The 20,825-nt window shown below is 43.0% G+C and overlaps 2 protein-coding genes and 2 non-coding genes across 8 annotated transcripts; 3 read left to right on the forward strand and 1 right to left on the reverse strand.

Annotated features, from left to right (window-relative positions):
* Window positions 1-56: 56 nt before the first annotated feature.
* On the reverse strand, window positions 57-6,366 carry LOC125296462. Of its 5 annotated transcripts, none has more exons than XM_048246388.1 (5): window positions 6,349-6,366; window positions 4,755-4,896; window positions 4,416-4,577; window positions 3,753-3,975; window positions 57-325 (listed from the first exon to the last, which is right to left on the reverse strand). In XM_048246388.1, exons 2-5 carry the CDS (start codon window positions 4,887-4,889, stop codon window positions 213-215), a joined length of 633 nt encoding a protein of 210 aa, XP_048102345.1. In that variant the 5' UTR covers window positions 4,890-4,896; window positions 6,349-6,366; the 3' UTR covers window positions 57-212. The 5 variants fall into 5 exon arrangements, with proteins under 5 accessions (XP_048102345.1, XP_048102346.1, XP_048102347.1 ...); XM_048246389.1 differs by lacking the exon at window positions 6,349-6,366 and adding an exon at window positions 5,163-5,178; XM_048246390.1 differs by lacking the exon at window positions 6,349-6,366 and adding an exon at window positions 5,120-5,177 and having other exon boundaries at window positions 3,753-3,957.
* On the forward strand, window positions 5,592-11,447 carry rps15a (ribosomal protein S15a). Its single transcript, XM_048246392.1, has 5 exons — window positions 5,592-5,690; window positions 6,433-6,570; window positions 6,797-6,876; window positions 8,584-8,669; window positions 11,314-11,447. The coding sequence occupies exons 2-5, from the start codon at window positions 6,438-6,440 to the stop codon at window positions 11,405-11,407; spliced, it is 393 nt and encodes a 130-aa protein (XP_048102349.1). The 5' UTR covers window positions 5,592-5,690; window positions 6,433-6,437; the 3' UTR covers window positions 11,408-11,447.
* On the forward strand, window positions 8,293-8,429 carry LOC125296931. The gene has a single exon (XR_007193891.1). It is a non-coding gene; the product is annotated as a small nucleolar RNA SNORA57 (small nucleolar RNA).
* Window positions 11,011-11,147, forward strand: LOC125296932. Its single transcript, XR_007193892.1, has one exon. It is a non-coding gene; the product is annotated as a small nucleolar RNA SNORA57 (small nucleolar RNA).
* Window positions 11,448-20,825: the final 9,378 nt, after the last annotated feature.

The raw sequence follows: 20,825 nt of genomic DNA on the forward strand, positions 1-20,825 counted from the left end.
TGAGTTTGGGGTTTTAACACTTGTTTCTTCAATGCAGTTAGGGCCCATTCCCATGCTGGTGTTGTATCTTTATTGTTAAGAGTCTGATGTCTCTATTTTGGTATGAACCAATCAGTGAACTTCAGGATCCCGTACACTGCTGATTCCCTATACGTCAGGCCTTTGTTGGCACTCCAGTTGGCTGTTGCAGTTCACCCTTCAGTGGACCTGAGTTACCAGTACAGTCTGAGGGCGCTGCTGTCTGTCTCCCAGTGCCGCTGTGCCTGCAGGGAATCGTCTCTGGCAGTCTTAGGTTTTCCTGGGCCTGCAGGTTTCTTGTCCTCTCCTGGAGAAACCAAACAATTATCGCCGGCATTTCGTGCAACCAGGACTATAGTCACCTCATCACTATGGCTAACCCCCAAAGGAAGCATTTTAGGCAGGGCCGGCCCGAGGCATAAGCGAACTAAGCGGCTGCTTGGGGCCACCAGGGGGCCCCCAATCGAGTTTCTTCTTTTTTTTTACATAATAACGTAAACAAGTGACATCAATGAATGAAACAATTAATAATACAAAACAAGAAAATTCTGATTTCATGATAAACATGCCTGCCTACCTCTACTGTGTCTGCCAGCCTTTGAGTCACGCGCATAAACTAGACACCTCGGGTGCATAGACAATTCGTGCAGACACTGCATCAAGTTCAAAAATCGGAAGGGACGTATCCCTCTGGTGCCGAAAGAAGAAAATGACAGAGGAGGAGAAAAACGAGCAAGATACAGGTATGTTTGCATGATTATTTACAGTATGTTTTGTGCTTGAGGTAGCTAGCTAGCTGTCATGATCTAATATAAGCCATCACCAGAGCTAAATCCCCGCCATCAACAGAGAAATGTCTCCCATTAATATACATTTATCTAGGTGTATTTTAGATGTCAAGGATATTGGGATTGTTTTGGATGTTCAATCATGTTGTAAATTGTTATGTTGTAAATTGAAGTTAGCTAGCTGACTGAAGTGGACATTAGCACTACAGTAGCTACATGAAAACGTAGCTGAAGGCAAATTTACCACAGAGGGATTGTTTCTGAGTTCGCACTTGAAAGTGTTGATAGTTTATTACTGTTCTATAATATGTGACATAGTGGTAAGTCTGATAGCAACAGCAGGCTAAGCCCAGGCTCCCAGTCCCAACCCACTGACTAGCTTTGACTCTGGTAGCGTTCCAGCTTCATAGGCAAAGATGGAACAGTGCGTGCGCAGCTCTGCTTCGATCTTTGGAGAGAGATGGTAGTGTTTGAGAAAATATACCATGTTGGGTGGGGAGACTTCTGTGATGAAAATAGACTTTTTGATTAAGATAGTGGCAAGTGATGTGGCGGTGCTACCATAATATTTAGGCTGCAGTAGATCACCATGTTAAAAGCGTTCACTATCACGGCAATTATGCCTCATTTGCCAATAGAATATGAATTGTTAGATGTGGAATTGCTTGTTGATGAGTGTAAGTAATGATAGCAAAATAAACTCATTCTGCTCGATCAAATATGCACTTATGCAATATTTTTATTTTTTTCAGGGACACTGTTAAAATACTTTGGAGCACATCTCTACCTCTACCTAATCAAGTGTCTGCCTCCATGGCTGATGACACCGAAGGTGAGGTTTTCTTGATGGCAAATGGTTACATAGCCTGTTAATATGACATGACACATTTAACATAGTTTTTTTTATTTATTTATGTATTTATTTAATCATTGCAGATTCGTCCACTGCAGAGTTGCAGATGCCTGAAAGCCAGGAACGAAGTAGGAATAAGTATCTATTTTTTGGGACATTTTATTTTTTATTATTAATGTTTGTCTATTTTGGTTTTATTTTGTAGTTGAAGATTGCTCATTTAATGCACATTTGCGGATTTGTTCTGCAAATCTGTTGAAAAACAAGTCATTAAACTGATGTACTTGTTTACAACAAATACAAATGCTGTTGTATTTTGTTATTTGTCAATTCAACTTCAGTAAACCACCCTTAGTGCTTCACTTTGAATATGAATGTTTCAAATAAATCTGTGATTTTAGTACCCTCTAAGATTAAAAGGTGACAGGGTTGGTGTAAATAACAACTATATTAATACATTGGTTTACCAAGCACATGGGGCCAGAAGTCTAGAGCGGAGCCCCAAAATATTTTTGGCATGTGAGCAAGGATGGATTACTGAATGAGCCTACCGAGTCCTTATGCATCTGTGTCCAGGGGGACAGTAGTTCATAATCAGTCACTGTATTAATACATAACCTAACTGTATTAATTTATAATATGACATTATAGTGTGAAGTTGTCAATTATCGCCAAGCACAGGTGACTCTGCGTTGTGGGAGGGGGCCCCCAAATCAAATTCTGCTTAGGGCCCCCAAAAGGCTCGGGCCGGCACTGATTTTAGGCCTATTATGTAGCCTAGAAATCTAGACTCACCCTAGCGGCAGCAAATTACATTTGCTTCCAGGGCTACCTATTATGTTGAGTGACAATGAATCTGGACATGTTTTGTATTCTGTTAAATTCAAATGTCTCACACAAAAATCCAGTGCATGTCTGTGTGTGGCTAAATGCTGTAACTTGGCAAATATCACCACTGAGAAGAGAATGCCGTGACCAGAATGTGTGTCATGGTTGTGACATGATCAACAAGCTGTGAAGGAGACTTGAGGGCTCCCACTATTCACCCCTTGCAAGTGACGTCACGTTTTGTTCGCGCCACAGCAAAATAGCCTAGTGGACGGCAAGAACACGAATCAAATTAATGGGTTGTAATGGGACATATCGCACAGCTAGGAGATTATAGTGAGATTTAACCGTAGTAATGCCCTTCCACGACTGTTGGCTTATTGTTTGGAATACAACAACATCCGTTGTTCTTGCATAGATATATTTTGGTTTGTTTTCTTTGTGTTTCGGGAGTATTTCAACCACAATTGCATGCTTATCTCCTCAGTGTATGAAGCACAGCAGCGGTTGAGACTCTGAACAGGACGGCAGATAGCACTTAGGCAAAGTCTTTGGCAAGATCTGAATGTAAACAGATAATACCGTTCAAGTTTTTTTTTAATTTCCTATTTCTTTCAATTCTTTAACTTAAGACATGTAAGTAAGTTTATTCGCTGGGCAACGTACAAACTGACGAGTTATATTAGCCCTAGCACTATGAGCTACGATAAACGTTAGCTAGAATAGCTAGCTTCTAACTGTGGCAGCTAGTTATTATTTCATGTTCTGATATGACATTCTTAACGTTTTGACTATGTTACAACTGATAAAAGCAAGACAAATAAAGTAACCAAATCGCTTTGCAATATTTTAGTCCAGAAATACTTATGGGTGTTCATTTACCATAATGTTAATTACAGTAGCCTAACGTAACGTTATCTCCCCTTGCTGTGACCACCAGTTTTAATAACTTTACATTTGCGATCATAACCCATTTCATCTAACAACACCACTGGCATCTTCTTTGACTATCAGACCCCAAACAGCAATACATTGAACTACAAAGATGTTATAGTAATGGTGTTCAGTTCATCATAATCTTTATGACATAATGTAATTTGCCGTCCGTCTCCCATCTTTTTGCCGTCCGGCATGGAGCCGTCACGTGACTTAAGTCACGTGTCTGCAAGGGGTGAATAACCGCTCAAACTATAAACATCTACAGGTATGTGTGTGAGAGAGAGAGGGAATCTAAGTGTTTGTTAATAAGAGGAGCAGTGGTGCACCTGTGAGAATGTCATGACTGTGCCAGGAAATGGGATGACCCATTGGGGAGACTCCATGGCCGATGCTCAAACTGGGGTTCTGATGGCTGTCACGGTAACTGCTCCTGAACAGGGTCGACCCAGTGGGGTTGGTGACCTCTTTCATAGCCAAGCCTTCATGGCTGCGGGTCCAATTCCTATTCCTACTGCTGTGCAGAACGTTGTGCTGTATAGTGGAGGGATACTACAAATAATTCTAATACCAGCAAGTAAAGCTACTGAATACAAGTTACCAGTATACTCTATTATTCCAGGCTCTCCATAACATATTTTCTTTGTTTGTTGTTTTGCTTTTTATGCCTGTGTATGGCTAGTACTCTGGCTTTAAACCTCTTCCAGATCTTAATCTTGAAATCTGCCTTGAAGTTACTGAGTTTTCTCCTCAGTCAGCATTATAAAATCAGATTCTACATGGCTCTGATGGCTCTGTATACAATCAGGTACATACTGCCATCTACTGCCTATGCATCGTAACTACAGTAATGCGCGATACAAAAAATACCACTGTTAACACACACAACATGACTTAAACATGACCCTCGAAGCAATGCAGCAAAATATTATACAGTACAATTAAATAGCTTAATGTGTTAATGTAAAATCATTAGATAGTACAGCTCAGACCGGAATGATGTCCTTAGGAGAGTGGACGTTCCTGCTATGTGTTGCTGTGTAAGTAGGTAATGCATTGCTGAGGTCCAACTTGCTGTCATGCTGGGAGGGAAACGGTGGATCTCTGAGGAAAAATATCAGCGGCTGTCCTCTGGAGTCTCGCCCACTGTAGCTCTAGAGTTGACAAAAAGGAGCAGGGTTAAGAAACGTACAGTTCATATAATAGTATACATCATATTTAATTTATGAAAGAAACTACCTCTAATCTTCTTGTGTCTTGGCTTGATTTGATTATACATGACAACCGGGAAAACGACTGTGTGCACAGTAAACATGTTACCATTTTCTCACCTCAGCCATGACTGTGGTATAATTCGTGTCTGTCGAGTCTGTTAGTGTGAGGGTGCTTTCATGCATGGGACGCACCGCTGGTCTCCGAGAGGATGGCCTAGGGTTGGCGGTTGGTTCTTGTTGCAAGTGGGCCATTTCTTGCCTAGAGGTCGTGGACAAGTTATCCAAAGTTACTCTACTGCCATGTCACAACAGGCTAGCTGGAGGCTAGCTAGTAGACATGTAGCCTATCATCTATCGGACAAGAACCCGCACAAAAACGGTGGGAAGTTGTACTATGACACGTATTGTTACGTACATAATATGCTAACTTGAGTTCATATCTAAGGTACATATCAGTTACACTTAACTCGTGATTATCTTACAGTTTCATTTAGAAATCCGGTTATCTCAACGGATAACTCTTACCCTCATAGAGTAAAATAATGTTGTTATGGTTACAGTACACAATTCCCCATGCCTTGAACCATTACAGATTGACAACCTTTTTGAATGACTAATTGAATTCATATTTTGTTCTATATTCGTAGTGGTAGCTTAGATGATTTGGCATATGTTGTGTATATATGGTGATGATTTGGCATATTGACTGTGTGCGAGTCAAATGAAAGTTTATTCCACTCTTTATTATTATTCACAAACCGTGAGAATACCTCGGTATGCGTGAAGTTTTCGCTACAATATACATTACACATACACAGATCACGTAAAAAAAATCACACGAGATCCATATAGCTCAAACAGTTTTAACAGCACAGATGTCTACATTCCCTATGTGGGTGTTTTTATCTTTTGCTTATTTATTGAAGCTGATTTGAATGGCTGCTCTGGCTGCAGTGCGCATAACAGAACAGATTCGTTCGCGCGAGAGTTCATATTTCCCAAATCGCACCGCGAATTTCCTTTCCTTCCTCTTTCCGCCATATTGCAGAACCGGTAAGGCAAATCTGTTCTACCATCCTCCTAAAATCTATGTTATATCTATGCCATCCGTCTTACTTCTGTCTGTGCTTGGACTGAAAATAATTAACAAACATCTAAAACCCCCAATATTAATTCGATTTACTTGGATTGACCCTCCCGTCCCTAAATAATTGTCCGAGAACTTCTGTCTACAAGCCTAAGCACAGTACCCTGTGTACGGGTGGTATGTGCTCGTGCTATGGTTTGACTGATGTTCGCAACGTGTTTAGCTTGCTACCACTCTGAAATATAGACTCCAGGGATTTTGGCGTGAATGGTTGTTTATATACCAATTAAAATTATGTTGTAGTAATTAGCCTGGCAAGTCAACTAGCTAACTGAATGGGTCGCTCTTCAGTAACGTTGAACTAAAGCTATAACCATCATTAGCTATCTGGCTAACACAAACGCTACGTTAACTCAGCCAGTATGGTCATTGTAACTCCTCAACTAAATCTGGCGCTCATTTAGTTTCTTGAACATATTTATTACCAGTCCGGTGGGTATTCGGTACATTAAGTCGCTGGCATTGAGTAGTCTGTATAGCATGTTTTAACAACCATTAAGCTAGTCTCTACGCTTGTTGACATTTTGTGGAGACAGTGTAGCCGTTTAGGCCCGGGTAGGCTACCTTGAACTCTACGGTTGTTTTCTGTCCGTGGGGCACCCAGTGTGGACATCTTATACCGTTAACAGTTGTAATCTTTCTCTGCAGGCATCATGGTGCGTATGAACGTTCTCGCAGATGCGCTGAAAAGCATCAACAATGCAGAGAAACGTGGGAAACGCCAGGTTCTCCTCAGACCCTGTTCCAAAGTCATAGTGCGCTTCCTCACCGTCATGATGAAGCATGGTGAGTGTCCCTTTGAATTATCACCTGTAGGGCCATTGTACACTTGCCACGATTGTCTGTTATTTTACAAGCTGCAAATTCGTCTGCATGAAACTGCATCAGTATGTTCCTGGTTGTCAGTTGATGGCATGAAGTTGCTTAATTTTCTTTGTAGTTGTATTCTACTCCTTTTGAAGTTAGTGGACATGCATATTAATATTTAAATGACCTTTGTTCATGATTTCAGGTTACATTGGCGAGTTTGAGATCATTGATGATCACAGAGCTGGCAAGATCGTAGTGAACCTCACAGGCAGGTTGAACAAGGTAAGGCATTATTGTGTAATGTCTCTCTTTCTATAGTGTTTTAACAGGTTATCTGTTAGTGTTCACTAGAAATGCAAGTATGTTTGAGAATATGACAGTGGCTCAGGGGGTACAGGAGTTGTTGGGCAACCAGTAGGTTGTCGGTTCAAGCCCGACACCTCCTGACACTGTTGTAGTGTCCTTGAGCAGAAAACTGAGACTACGTCTACACGAAGCAGGGTATTTTCCTAAACGAATATCTGACCATCTACGTTTGCAAATAAAACTGCATTTACACGAGACCGTTTTTTTTTAAATGTGTTTACACAAACCCGTGTACATGCATGCTGTCATGAGCACGCCAAACCACAGTGGCAGTCTAATGATAAGCTCAAGCTCACATTAACCAATCAGAATCCTGAAAAGTTGCCCGAGCCACCGGAAACGGAAGTATACTCTCTTCTTCGGAGCTGAATTTGCAAATGCAAACAGACAAAAAGGGTCTGCACTAACATAAACGCGATGGCTATTCTGAGCGCATCCATGATCACCTCAGCCCCAAAATGTGAAGTCGCACGTGAGAACATGTAAATGTAAACATTGGTCGCACATTTGGTGTACTTCTGTCGCATACTGTGATGTTGGCTGCCCAAAACTCTGTTTACCACAGTTTACAACCAAACGCATAAACAAAGTTTTCACAAAAAAAAACACTTTGGCCATAGTGTTTTTGGATAACCGCTTTTCACAGGCGACTTCTCCGCTTTGCCTAAAATGAAAGGCTCAAACGTAGGGAAATGTCTTCGTTTATAAAAATACACATGCTCGTGTAAACGGGGTCTGAAACTCAAACTGCTCCTGATGTGCAGGTTGGTGCCTTGCATGGCAGCCTCTGCCATAGGTGAATGGGTTAAATGTGAGGTATGAAATTGTAATGTGCTTTGAGTGCTCAGAGGAGTAGAAAAGTAGCCTGGTCTTGCCCTAGTTTGGGACACGATAATTCACTAATGTTTCCCTCAGGCAAGAAAAATGTCAGGCCAATTAACGAGAGGGGAAGACTAAACCGAAACTTATTGTGGTAAACAGTAGCAGCAACACCTGCAAACAAAAAAAAAAAAAACACGTTGTTGGAAAAAATGCAGAAATGTATTTACAGCAAAGTTAGACCCACATACATTGTTTCCTGAATGTTAATGCTGTTTAATGTTATTGTGAAGTTTAGGCAAAGTATGAAGTAACGTTAGGAATCCCTGATCAATGTGATTGATAAGGCTTTAGAAAAGTGCTATATGAAGGCAGTCCATTTTCCTATTAATAAAGCACATCTAAAATATGGCAACACTCAATGGCACAATTAGATTTTTCAGATATTGTGCATATGAAGTGAATGCATTGTCAGGGATTATGTTAAGGAATGTGATATTGCGTAAGCAGTTACCTCCATTTCTTGGCGCACATGTGGTTATTCAGTACTCATGTGTGTAATGTACGGAGGGAGAGCAATGCCAGTGCTATGTCTTCGGTGCCAGCATGTTCATCGTCTGCTGGTTCTATCCTCAATCACTGGGACATCCACACAGTTCCCAGCAGGCAGTCTGCTGAAACCACAAAATCTTGTGGTCATGTTTTTTAGTTTTGGATGTTTAGTTTTGCTCATTTCTTGGTGGATATATGCTGTTTATGCTCCCTCTGATCTCCACTTTTAAAATGCCTATATTTGTGTTGCAGTGTGGTGTCATTAGCCCGCGATTTGATGTCCAGCTGAAGGATTTGGAAAAGTGGCAGAACAACCTGCTGCCCTCAAGACAGTTTGGGTGAGTGTTTGATGAGCTTTATGGCGGCCAATCTTACTTGTGCTACATCTACGCTATTCAGTTTTCACTTTTGTTGCATTTTCACCTCTCACCTATGCTACTCCTGAAACATATTCATTTGAAATCTCTGGCTTTGTGCACAGCGAATTAGAACAATGACGTATGAACCCATGGTCCCTTCTTGATTGGACCTTGCCCATCGGTTTCTTGACCCTCCATGACCCACTTAGACTTACACTATTAAATTCTACAAAATTCTGTATTTTACAAAGAAGTGAATGGGCATATGATCTGTGCTTCAAGTGCCCCCCCTGCTGTTAACAGGTGTTCAGTACAGACATATTTGGAAATTACAAATGTGCATGTGAACACAGAACGTTTTTAAAACTAAAACAGTAGTCTGGATGTATCCTTATTTTCTGTGGTTATGATAATGTGCTTCAGTTCACCTGAGTGACTTGGAAGATGCTTTTGATTTGTGAGATGATGGTGCTTAACCTGAAACACTAGAGAGAAGTTCAGTGGATATTCCAGGGGTCATATGGTGTGTTCAAGACAAAGAAGAATGGTACATGAATGCCACTGAACTTTGAAGTTAGTGGCAAAGAAGTGATTCCTGACTTCATTAAGATGTTACTGGCCATTCTGACCTACCTTTCGATGTGTTGAGTTGACTAAATGGATATAAATGTTTTGTATGTAAAGGTGCTCTAAGCGATGCCGGGTCACTTACTGTAAACATCACCTAACCAACCGCTAGCTGTCTTGTGTCTGAGTACACTGTATAAAAATGCGATCTCTGTGGACAGCCCAGGCCAAAAAAACAACCTGGGCAAACCTAGCCCATAAAAACATAAACTGTTTCAGCAAATCAGACGCGATGCGCGTTTAGGAGAGTTTCAATTGCATGGGAGCAGCACGGGAGGGAGTGGGAGGAAGTAGCGAGCTAGCGCTCTGTTTTGTTTGAAAGTCAACAGAAGTGACGTTACCCAGCATCTCTTATAGCACCTTTAATTGGACCTTGCCTTTTATAAGACGAGTAGTCAGCCCAACTCTTGAGTGGTCATTGCACTCCTCACTGTTTTTAAAGTCAACTGCCAGTAATCTGCAGCGGTGTTGGGGAGTAGGCGCATGTAGCTATGTAGAACAAGCCTAGATGGAAAGCATTCAATGTGAAAGTCCTTTGTGAGTAGATGATAGATAGATGGGTAGATACTTTATTGATCCCCAAGGGGAAATTCAAGAGTGACATCCTCATTCAAGAGAATGGCACTTAATAGTTTAGGATGACTGTCAGTGGCTTCACATCTGCACTTCATTATAAACGAGTAATGATTGGTGAAGGCATGCTGTGGTGGTGTGTAAGTATAATGGTTGGTTAACTTTTCAGAGAAGCTGGGTGAGGGCACAATAGAGTTTTTGGTTCTATCAAGGTTAATATCGGCAACTATGCAGAAACATTTCATAGGGGTGTTAATTTTGAGAGAAACTCTAACTTTTTAGTTTTGAAGATGACCACTTTGTCAACCGGGATATTTGGATTCTGTTTAGGTGTCTGAAAGCCCTCTGAAGTTGACTACTCGGAGATGAAACAGTCTGGTTTGTTCTGTCTGTGTCTTGGGAGACTTAATCTCTCCTAGAGCTTTGCCAAAGGGGTACCCTGTGAAAGGGATGTGAATCTCTATGCTTGCTGACTTGTGGGATGCTGGTAGCCCTGTCTACAATCAGTTGTTTGTGACCTCAGGCAGTACATTTGCTCTGGAAAATGGCACACTCTTGCCCATGGTGCATTTGATGTAGCCGTCGGTGGCATTGCGTTAGCTTTGAGCAAACCTGTCTGGACTGTTGGTTGGTGATCTGGTGGCATCTTTCACAGTGTTTTGTTGATGAGTGTGGGTTGCTGAGCCGAAGGTGCGGAATGTCCCTGATGCGAGGATCCAGTTCAGCTCTTTGAGACGGCCTTTGTGTGTTTGGGTGTTTTTATGCTAGTCTGACACACAGGTGTGAGTTGGTGAGGAATCAGTGTCCGGGTCCCTGCACTAGATGGCAGACGATGCTCTTGGAATAATGGCCTGTATGCCAGTGGAGCAGCAGTGAATAGGGAGGTTGACCATTTAGTACGTTATAATCTAGATCTAGTCACTTATTAGTCTTGAGGTGAGAATGCATGGATTTTTTTTCCAAGGGGAAAAGTAATTCTTTTTTTCCACAATTAGTAGAAGTAGTTTTTTTTTTTTTTTTTTTTTTTTTTTTTTCCCACAATTAGGTTTTTCCATATATTGTGCATATCAAGTGAATGTATTGGCAGTAATAAATGAATGTGATATTGCGTAAGCAGTTACCTCCATTTCTTGGCGCACATGTGGTTATTCAGTACTCATGTGTGTAATGTACGGAGGGAGAGCAATGCCAGTGCTATGTCTTCGGTGCCAGCATGTTCATCGTCTGCTGGTTCTATCCTCAATCACTGGGACATCCACACAGTTCCCGCCATCCAGTCTGCTGACATCACAAGAACTTGTGGTCATGTTTTAAGGACGTTTAGTTCTGCTCGTCTGCAGGGTGGTGTTGGTTCTGGTGTATTCATGTGAAGTTATTGTTTCACTGTCGGTCTTTCTAACCCAACCATAATTTCTCTCTGCAGGTTCATTGTGTTGACAACCTCAGCTGGCATCATGGACCATGAAGAGGCCAGACGAAAACACACGGGAGGGAAAATCCTCGGCTTCTTTTTCTAACCATGTAATGACAGTGAAAAATAAAGCCCATTTCAGTGGACCCACGTCTGTCTGGCCTTCCTGATTCATGACACACACACTCACACACACACACACACACTCAGCCTTCAGAGACTCTAGTCTTCCTTCTCCCCATTTACACTCTGGGCAGTCTGTGTGGGTTTTTAATTTGTTCAAGCAAAGAAAGGCCTACTAACAAAAAGGATTCGGCACTCTTTTGCTCACACTGGCTTATGTCCAACAACAACAAAAAACATTCAATTGGAGAGCTCAGTAGTGAGGCTAATTTTGCATGGAAAGGTGGAATGGTGTTAGGAGGGACTGCCAGGGGACGTGCAGAGGTGGCTGCTTAGGAGGCCACTAAGGCCAGACGCTCAACCTGAGGCATGAATATTTAAACGTGGCCCTCCCAAATCATAAACACAACTGTGAAGCTCTAATTAAGCCCGACACTGGCACTTTCTGACAAGGTGCTGGAGTGCCGCTCAAAAAGCGGCAATTAAAATCCTAGTAGTTGTAAAATCCATTCAGTAGGACAATTGCTTTAATTAAAGCCGGTCTGTGCATGTGAGAATGGATTGCCTCCTTGAGGAATGGGCTTTGACTGATTGACGATTCAGTGGAAGCGAACAAGCAACTTCAGCTATAAGTGTACTGCACTATGTTTGTGTGTGTTGGTAGCGTTTAGTTTTACTTTGCAGCCTGTAGGTGGGATGTTTTATTTCTAAGACAGCTAGACCTTGTAGTCTCAACAGATCAGGAAATTCCATTCTACTCATTGATATCTAGGGCTTAAAGTTCTCAGGCATGGACTAAAAATACTTTATTACATAGTATCTTAAAATTGGTGATTACTTCAGGCACAATTTTATTTTTTATTTGTAAACAGCAGCTCAGATATTTATTGTTCACATAGGACCTGTTCCTCCGAATATTGGTGGTATATCAAAGATTACCATTACACAATACATATCTGAGCTGAATTAGAATGCCTTAGTTGTCACTATGTGCAATGACAATAAAGGAGAGAGCTTTCACATAATGTTTCTGAACTTGTAGAGCTTCTTTTCTTACTTCTGTCTGCCAGGAAGATCCTTCTAAATCTCAGCTGAGTGGAATATAGACATCGAAATAACAGGTCAGCTCTTATAGGAAGTGATGCAGAGGCTTTGTATGTGTTGGCTCCTGAACTGCTTCGTAAGCAAGATATTTTAACCTCACTGTGGCTTGGAAAGATGTATTTGGGAGTGTTGAATCTTTTTTTCCCAACTCTGTAATGCCATTTTGTAAGTGCAATGAGAAGGCTGAAGTCATCGCTGCTGTAGCTGTACGCAGGTGCGATGAGCTGGAATATTCCATGTCCTTCCCACTATTCTTGGCGGCAGAGCTCACATATGAATGTCTTGTGTTACAGTTACCTCGTCATAGTTGAGTTAATGGGGTGCGTTTTTCACCTCATTCTCTGGAAAAGTTATCTGGTATGTGTGTAGGTCCATATCTTTCCATCGTCTCTCATGGATTTTCCAGCTCTGAGTGGTGGTGCATACCTGGCTGGCCTTAGCAGTGCCTCAGTATAGTCACATAGCTGAGGTGGGGTGGAAACCACTTTCACGCTGAGGGGCAGAGGCATTTGGTGGACATTTCTAATGCTAATGGTCCAGTTCATCGGTGAGTGAACACACAGCAGGCCCCTTTCGTCTCGCGGTCACCTAAGCAGGGGCGCCGCTAGGGTTGTATTCCATAGTACGCACCATACGTACCCGACTTTATTTACAAAATGTGCGCTTTTGGTAAATGTAGGCTAGCCTAACATGTAGGCATCTCCCTATTGAGTCTAAGAAAAACCTTTACATAAATTGGAACAGAAAGCCCCTCTTAGTTTGTGATGTCTGTATGCTACTGAGACCCGCTGAATTTCCCCTTGGGGATCAATCAAGTATCTATCTATCTAGTCACGTCAACTTACCCATGTCATCCCTTATCAAATAGCCTACCGCATGAAGCGTCTAACTTTTACAACAATGGCTGCAGGCTACGTGGGCTATAGGGGTGTTTCAAACTTTTTAAAAGTTCTGGGATGAGGGAGATTTCTCCCCCGGGAATTTTTTTTAAAATTCTGGTTGCTAAACACACTATTGAAACGCAGTTTGGGAAAGAGGAATACCTTTACAGAGCAGGGGCTCTGGCTCAAATTAGGGGAACACACCTTATGCGCATCAACTTCACTGCCCATCCCGCGAAAAAGGGAAAGAAAAAAAAAATAAACCACGTTTATTTTGCGATGGAGAAAAACACAGTTATGGTAACCTACTAACAATAACGATTTGCTTACAACACTCTAAATACATTGCACTGCTGTTTTGGTTGTCCCAAACTTAGATGATAAGTCTACGCAGGCAAGGATTTTTAACACCCGCACTAACCCGACTCGTCATGACGCGCCATAGCCCCAAAAAGGTTGAGAACCTCTGCTCTACGCATTAACTGAATCCTTGTTCCAAACAGTGCTTTTTTTTTTTTTTTTTTTTTAAATAAGCCTACAAAGCAAACAATTCAACATTTTAAACATGTGTAGACCGTGACCGTAGAGGAATCTCTCACTGCTGTCAGTGTCAGCATCACTGCTAAGAACAGTGCGTCTTTTAACGTTACGGTTAAACGCCTGAAAAATATATTAAGCTGCTCCTGTTGTTTTCTTTTCATGACTGAATGATTTAGGCTATTATCCTATAATTGAATGGAACGTTGTGTTTTTAAGCGTCAGAATTGACCCATGCAAAGCCACACCACACAGGCCAAGGCATGACAATGCTAAATTTTCATATTTTATAGTCTATGGTTTCCATGCACACCATATTCCGGTTTTATTCAGCCAATATTCAGATTGCACGAGTCAATAAATATAGGCTAGTTGTCACACAAGTTTTTTTTGTTGTTGTAGGCTAATATTGAATGATTTCATAAATAAAGCTGTGAAAAAATTGTAAGCATAGTGCGTACAAGATTACGCCTGCCGGCGCCACTGACCTAAAAGATACATTTTCAAAGGACAAATGACATGGAGGGCATGGGAGTGATTTTATGTTTGTCCAAGGAATCATCTAAATGATGCAGGCAGGCATGCAAATTTAAAAAGGTACATGTTTGCATCCCAGCCTTTCTTATGTACTAAAAGTACAAACATGTTCTTTAATACAATGTTTAAGTCCAAGACACTCACAAGCATTTAAATTAATGGTTATTTTTATGATTTAAATTGATCACAAAAGAGGTGGAAGGCTCCTGTCATTCATATCAACATATAAAGCAACTAAATGCCGAAACCACAGTTGGCCACAGAAGTACCAGTGATACACTTCCTGTTCTATTCTCTACCACAGAATCAGTGCAAGACCACACTGCAAGCCACAAAAGTCGCTCTATAGAAAAGAGCAGGAGGCCAACATAATCGTTTCTCTCACAGCAGTTTTCACTCTCTAATACAAACACACACACACACACAGTTATTCTTACTCTCACTCCCACACCTTTTCCTGTGGAGAGACCCCTCCAGCCCTCGACATCTGTGTCCCCAATCTTCACATCCCGCTTGGTCTTTCCGCCATGGCAACACTGCGCATGCTGGCTTCCAGGGGGAACGGATGGAACGACTGCCAGAGAAGTCAGACACCCCTAGCACTTTCTCCATCTTTCTCTCCCCCCCCCCTCTCTCTCCAGAGTGTTGACTTGGTCTTTCCGGAGCTCTCTCCTCTCCCCACGGACAGCTTTTGATGTCAGTGTGCGGCGGAGAGAAATGGCGCCGCGCTGGAACTGCTGCTGTAACAGGTGCAGCGCCTCGCATCGCCTTCCTCCTCCTCCTCCTCCTCGTGCACAGCTTTACATACACACAGCAGCCCCAGGCCTGTATTCATGCTGGCTTTCATCCTGCCATCACACAAGTGATCCAATTACGATGGAGAAAGATGGCTGAGGCCCCTTCCTATTCAAGATGTTAGCGATGAAGATATGGAGGCAATTAGATTTTTTCTCCTTGGGTGTATCTGTTACATTGGTGATTTATTAACAGGCAGTTACGGAGGATGATGTGGTGGAAATGGGGTCAGGTTGTGGCCTTATGTCTAATTTGGAAATTGTATTACATCGCATGAGGCTATCACAGGTTGGTGGGTCCATATGGTGATGAGAACATTCGTTCGAGATTGAAATTTTAATAGGGAGCGTATTTGTCAGTCACCGGAACAAAACAGACATTAGAATAGAGCAAAATAAACCAATCGAGTTGCGCTCGTACTTATTTAATTAGTTTCACGAAGAGCTGTATTATCAGGCAGGAAATAGAATATGTCCTTTTTCCCCCCACACAACAAAAGTGCCACTAAAGAGCAGATGGCTGCATAAATGGGCGCAATGCTATTTCTTCGGGGGTCTCAGAAGCGCACAATATGATGATGGCGCGCATTTCAGCAGTTTCCATTAAGTCTAGCCATCCCCGCTTCCTCTGGGCTCTAAATAATAACTTTTCTATCAAGTGCGAGGCCGAGGAAGTGGACTATAACATCAGCTTGGAGCGCAGTCAGGGCACCGGCCGTTTGCTCGTGCTGCCTAAGTGCTTATTTAATGAGTCTGGTGTCAGTGTGTTTCGGGGACCAGCAGATGTGTGGGTGGGTGGGTGTGGGGGAGTCGTTTGCTCACTAGCTCACTCCACGGTTCCCTGAGAGGTGCCTCCGCTGCTCTGCGGGGCTACTAGACTGCAAATGCTGCGCTGCTGTGCTCCGTCGTATAGCCACCCCAGTTAGGAGAAAATGATCCTTGATGCCACGTGTTTAGTGATAAGGCCTGACCTGAATTGCATTGGTCCCTCAGTTAAACCCATCACTGACTTGTATTGGAGCTGACGGGGCTTACCAACCAGTTCCGCTCATGCTCTGAGAAGATGATGAGTAACATATGCTGCTACATGAGGATGCAGAATATCGTGTCTCACCTCTTGACCTCTCCCCTTGTGAGATAAATCAAAGCAATTTGGCACAGTGGCGTTCAGGTCAGACGCAGACGTATCATTCATTTTCGGCGTCCAGAGCAGTCACTCCCCCCCCCCAACCACTTCACTCTTCCATGCCCCTTGCAGGATAAGCCGCCGGTTTGGCGGCTGCCGATGCCAACTCCTGGCCGAGTGACTTGAATCCGCCCGACGGAGGGCACTGTGAGGACAGCAGGCGTGGGCCCGGTGCCCGTTACGGTGCCATATTAGTGGCATTAGAGCGGTACGGTGGGGGAGGAGGGGGAGGGGTGGAGGTGCGGCCAGGCCAGGCCATGTGTCGGCGCGTGGCTGATGAGTCAATTAGTGGGCTGACAGCAGGGGGCAGGCTGTCCTGCTGCTGCCAGCAGACCGGGGCCTGGGAGGAGGGGACCTACAAACACATACGCACGCACACACACACGCGCTGGCCTAATCATCTGCATTAGTGATGAACACTCCTGTGCTGTGTCTGTGTGGTGTGTGTGTGTGTGTGTGTGAGAGAGAGAGAGAGGGAGAGAGAGTGTGTGTGTGAGGCCAGAGAGCTGAGGCCAGTGCACACACATGCTTACACACATGCTCATATGTGACACAGGCATGCATTTTGATATGGTCCTCCTGAATCACAAACATATGTATTTGTCTACAGAGAGCTTCAAGTTACTGATTAGTGAGATTGATCAATCACACACACACACAGACACACATTTTGGTCTGCTTTCTACTTTCACTCTCAGACACACTTTCACTCACACACACTCACACTCACACTCACACACTCAGGCACAAAAAAACAAAAACACTTTAGGCGGCTCCACAGGAGAGGGACAAAACTCTGATGTGAGAGTGAAATGGGAGAGGGAGTGACAGAGGTGGAGAGAGAAGCCTGCTGTTTGAGGAGGCTGTCTGCCAGTCTGCGGCCTGCTGGAGCCCAGGTGACATCCAGGTAGGCCGGCCGGCGGAGAACAGACCGTCCTCTGTGGAGATCAGCGCAACGGCGGGCCACACCGCAGACCCGTGCTAAAGGTTACACTGTCAGCAGCCTCGGAGCAGCAGGTCCCCGCGCACCGCCGCTGAAATGAACACTGTGAATTCATTTGAATAATTTAACACACACACACCTACTCAGAAAGTTTACACATACACACACACACACTGCCAAAGCCATTCTCTCTCCTCCTCCTACAACATCTGTTTATCCTAGTTCTCTAAAGGTAAACAAAAGAAGTACATATAAAGTTCAGTTTATTAGCCTAGAAATCTAGACGCGCCCCTAGCGCAGGGCTAGTCTAGCAACTCTCCGTTGGCTTGTGAGCTCCAGAAATCGAAACTTAATCAGGACATTGAAATCGTGTATAGAGTCGTTTGGTGGGCTTAACATAATGATTGATGGCAGAGTTGCAAACGGTTTGGCTTTGAATTCCCTGCTACTTGAAAACAAATATCCTATTGCGTGCAGAGGGAATTTGAAAGACAACTGATTATCCCGCCCCTCGGACTGAGCACTGCGAACGGTGAGTGCCCAGACCCTACATTTTAATGTGGGTCTGGCTCGCCAGGCTATCAGTTTATATGATGACTTAACGTGAACTTACCACACTGAATGAAACATGGTTTCTCTCTTTTTTAAAACAGTGGTAGGCAATAATAGGCCTACCTAGTTCAAATAACAGAGAAATTGGAGGTAAAATACTAAAGCATCTTGAATTGGTGTCTAAGAAATGTTTACCTGCTTCAGATCAGTACCATCACAAACGTGGCGCTGTGTGAGCTTTCATTAAATGAAATGAACTGTCCTTAAAGAAGCACTATGCAGGTCTGGTTATTCCTTCGCTGTTTTCGGGGGGTTTTGCCGGGTTTGGGCTCGCATTTTTTACTACACAACTCCCCCTGTAACTTCCGTAGCAAGTGACTGCTACGCTAAACCCCCACTAGCTAGCGAGCTAGCCATCAAGAAACCAAGCTAAACACACCTACAAAGACGAAGTTCACCCAAGGGTAGGCTACTTACTGTACAATTTCAGCAACAAAGCCAAGTCGGCGTCCATTTTGCAGTCTTCAGAGTCTCTCACTTGACGCCATTCCTCAAAAGCTCGCCCTATGTTCACTCGAAACTACAATCTGACTACATTTTCGAAGCACAATTGGATACTTCCGCTGAGTCACATTCGGATTTAACTGGACCGGGTCCAGAAAGTTGCATATTCGTTTTTTCAGCAGAAAAGCAATAGGGGGAGACGAAGCACCCACCAAACGACCCAGAAAGTGTTGTAGAACCATCAGAACGACTCTCAACTTGCATAATTAAGGTCATTTTTGCTAAAATTGTTGCATAGTGCTTCTTTAAAGGCGCTCTAAGTGATGCTGGGTAACGTCACTTCAGTTGACGTTCAAACAAAACCGAAAGCTAGCTCGTTACTTCCTCACCCTCCCTCCCGTGCAATTGAAACTCTCCTGAACGCGCATCTCGTCGGTGATTTGCTAGAACAGTTTGTTATGTTTTTATGGGCAAGGTTTGCCCAAGTGGTTTTGTGGCTGTTTTTGGAGCCTGGGTTGTCCACAGAGATCACATTTTTTTTTTACAGTGTATTCAGGACACAGGCAGCTAGCGGATGGTGAGGTGATGTTTGCTGTAAGTGACAATACACGTTTTAGCCTAAAAAACGTATGACATCACTTAGAGCACCTTTAATATTGTTAATCTGGTTACTGCAATTCAGATGGCCCCAGCATCTGTGAAGCACATAGCTGTTGTGGTGAAGTTTTCCATGGCAATCGAGTTAGGAGGGTTTGGAGTTGTTATTTGAAAAGGTGCTAAATCACACTTGTGCTGAATGTTCTCATCGTCATCCCAGACTCAAGTTGTGGTCATACCGAATATTTTATCCAAAAATACCCTTGACATTTTATTCCCAGAGAAATATTCTTTTTTACTAGGCAGGGTGAATTCAAATGACTGTTTTGTAGTCATCGAAGCTACAACATACTGTGTGGCTCATACCTGATGGATGCCTGTGGAAGAAAACCCTCCTTGGCATGCAGTTCCTGTATCTGCAGCCTGGGGGCAGCATACCCTCTCTGCAACACATGGGATCACTCCCCGTACACTGGCCTGACTGAGCTCGCCAACCGCATTTGAAGGGCTTAAAAACCCCAATTAAGATCAGTTCACCCGATAACGGAATTAGTATTGAAATGTTGGAAAGGGTCAAAGTGAGCATTTGCCTTGGCGCCTTAGTGATCAAATACGGCCGTTATCAAATGATCAGCTGCTCAGCACGCCAGATAAATAAATAAATATCGAGCAATCAAATGAATCGGGGTCACCTCAGAAATCAGCATCAAAGTGCGATGTGCTGAAACGTGATGCCTTCGCAAGTGAGGCTCCGCAGAGCCACGCTGTGTGTGTGTGTCGGTATAGCCTACTGGTGACCTGCTGTGTGTAGGCCTATCCCTGTCACACACACAACTCAAAATGTCTCATTTGCATCAGCTGCGAGTTTCCAAAAAAGACATGCTCACTGTGAGTGCAGTGCATGGGTGTGTTTCAGAGGTGGAAAGTAACGAAATACATTTACTCACGTTACTGAGAAAAAAAATCGCGCCCTAAACCACTAGCCTAATGATAATGATCAGCATGTAGCCTACAACAGGACATGATTCAAGCTGACGCCATGCAGTCTTTCTGAAAGTGATGGAGATGGAGCTGGATCACGAGATGCATCCGATTAGCCTAACCTATGAAAGTGTATTTTCCGCTATTCCAATGGGTTGTCTCAGTTCGTTTTAGCACCAATGATTGCGGAGATATTCAAACAAACACCATGGGATTTCGTGTTTTTGACGTTTGTGCTCACCTTTCTTTGGAAAAGAAGTTTATTAGCAGTTGTTTCCTCATTTTGATGTCTCTTTTTTTCCTGTTTTGGCCTTTGTTTTTAGTAACCTGACTTGGCTTTCTTGGAGAAAGACATTGCACCAGCAGCACAACAATTAGCGGTCCACTACTAGCAATGCTCAACTAAATAAACAAAAGATAGACTACCTTATGAATCGTTCAGGCGGACTAAACCATTTAGCTCTTTAGCAAGGGAGAGTGAGAGTGACCTTAGACAGTTTTCACTATGTTTTGTATACAAAATCCAGTCAGTCAAACTTTACATTTCGTCTGACATTCATTTTTACATTTAATTTTGAAGTTAAAATATTCAGGTAAAATAAATATATGGTGGAAATTATTGAATTCAAGTATTGAACGCTTAATTTTTTTTTTCAGTAATTAGCCTAAACTTCCAGTGAGTCTATTCGAAATTTCCACCACACATTATATTAACACATATATAGGCCTAAAAAATCCAAACATAAGAGTTTTGTGTTTTAAAGTGGAATGGCACAGGAAAAAAG

This window comes from Alosa alosa, chromosome 6 (assembly GCF_017589495.1).
Source record: "Alosa alosa isolate M-15738 ecotype Scorff River chromosome 6, AALO_Geno_1.1, whole genome shotgun sequence".
NCBI lineage: Eukaryota > Metazoa > Chordata > Actinopteri > Clupeiformes > Clupeidae > Alosa > Alosa alosa.

Excerpts from the sequence above, each read along its gene's own strand:
- LOC125296462 (XM_048246386.1), bottom strand. Across the intron at positions 4,578-4,754 it reads ATACCACAGTCATGGCTGAG|AGCTACAGTGGGCGAGACTC; the intron begins GTGAGAAAATGG and ends TGTCAACTCTAG. Across the intron at positions 3,976-4,415 it reads CTCCTAAGGACATCATTCCG|TATCCCTCCACTATACAGCA; the intron begins GTCTGAGCTGTA and ends AATTATTTGTAG.
- rps15a (XM_048246392.1), top strand. The coding sequence starts at position 6,438 with ATGGTGCGTATGAACGTTCTCGCAGATGCGCTGAAAAGCATCAACAAT. Across the intron at positions 6,571-6,796 it reads CACCGTCATGATGAAGCATG|GTTACATTGGCGAGTTTGAG; the intron begins GTGAGTGTCCCT and ends TCATGATTTCAG. Across the intron at positions 6,877-8,583 it reads TCACAGGCAGGTTGAACAAG|TGTGGTGTCATTAGCCCGCG; the intron begins GTAAGGCATTAT and ends TTTGTGTTGCAG.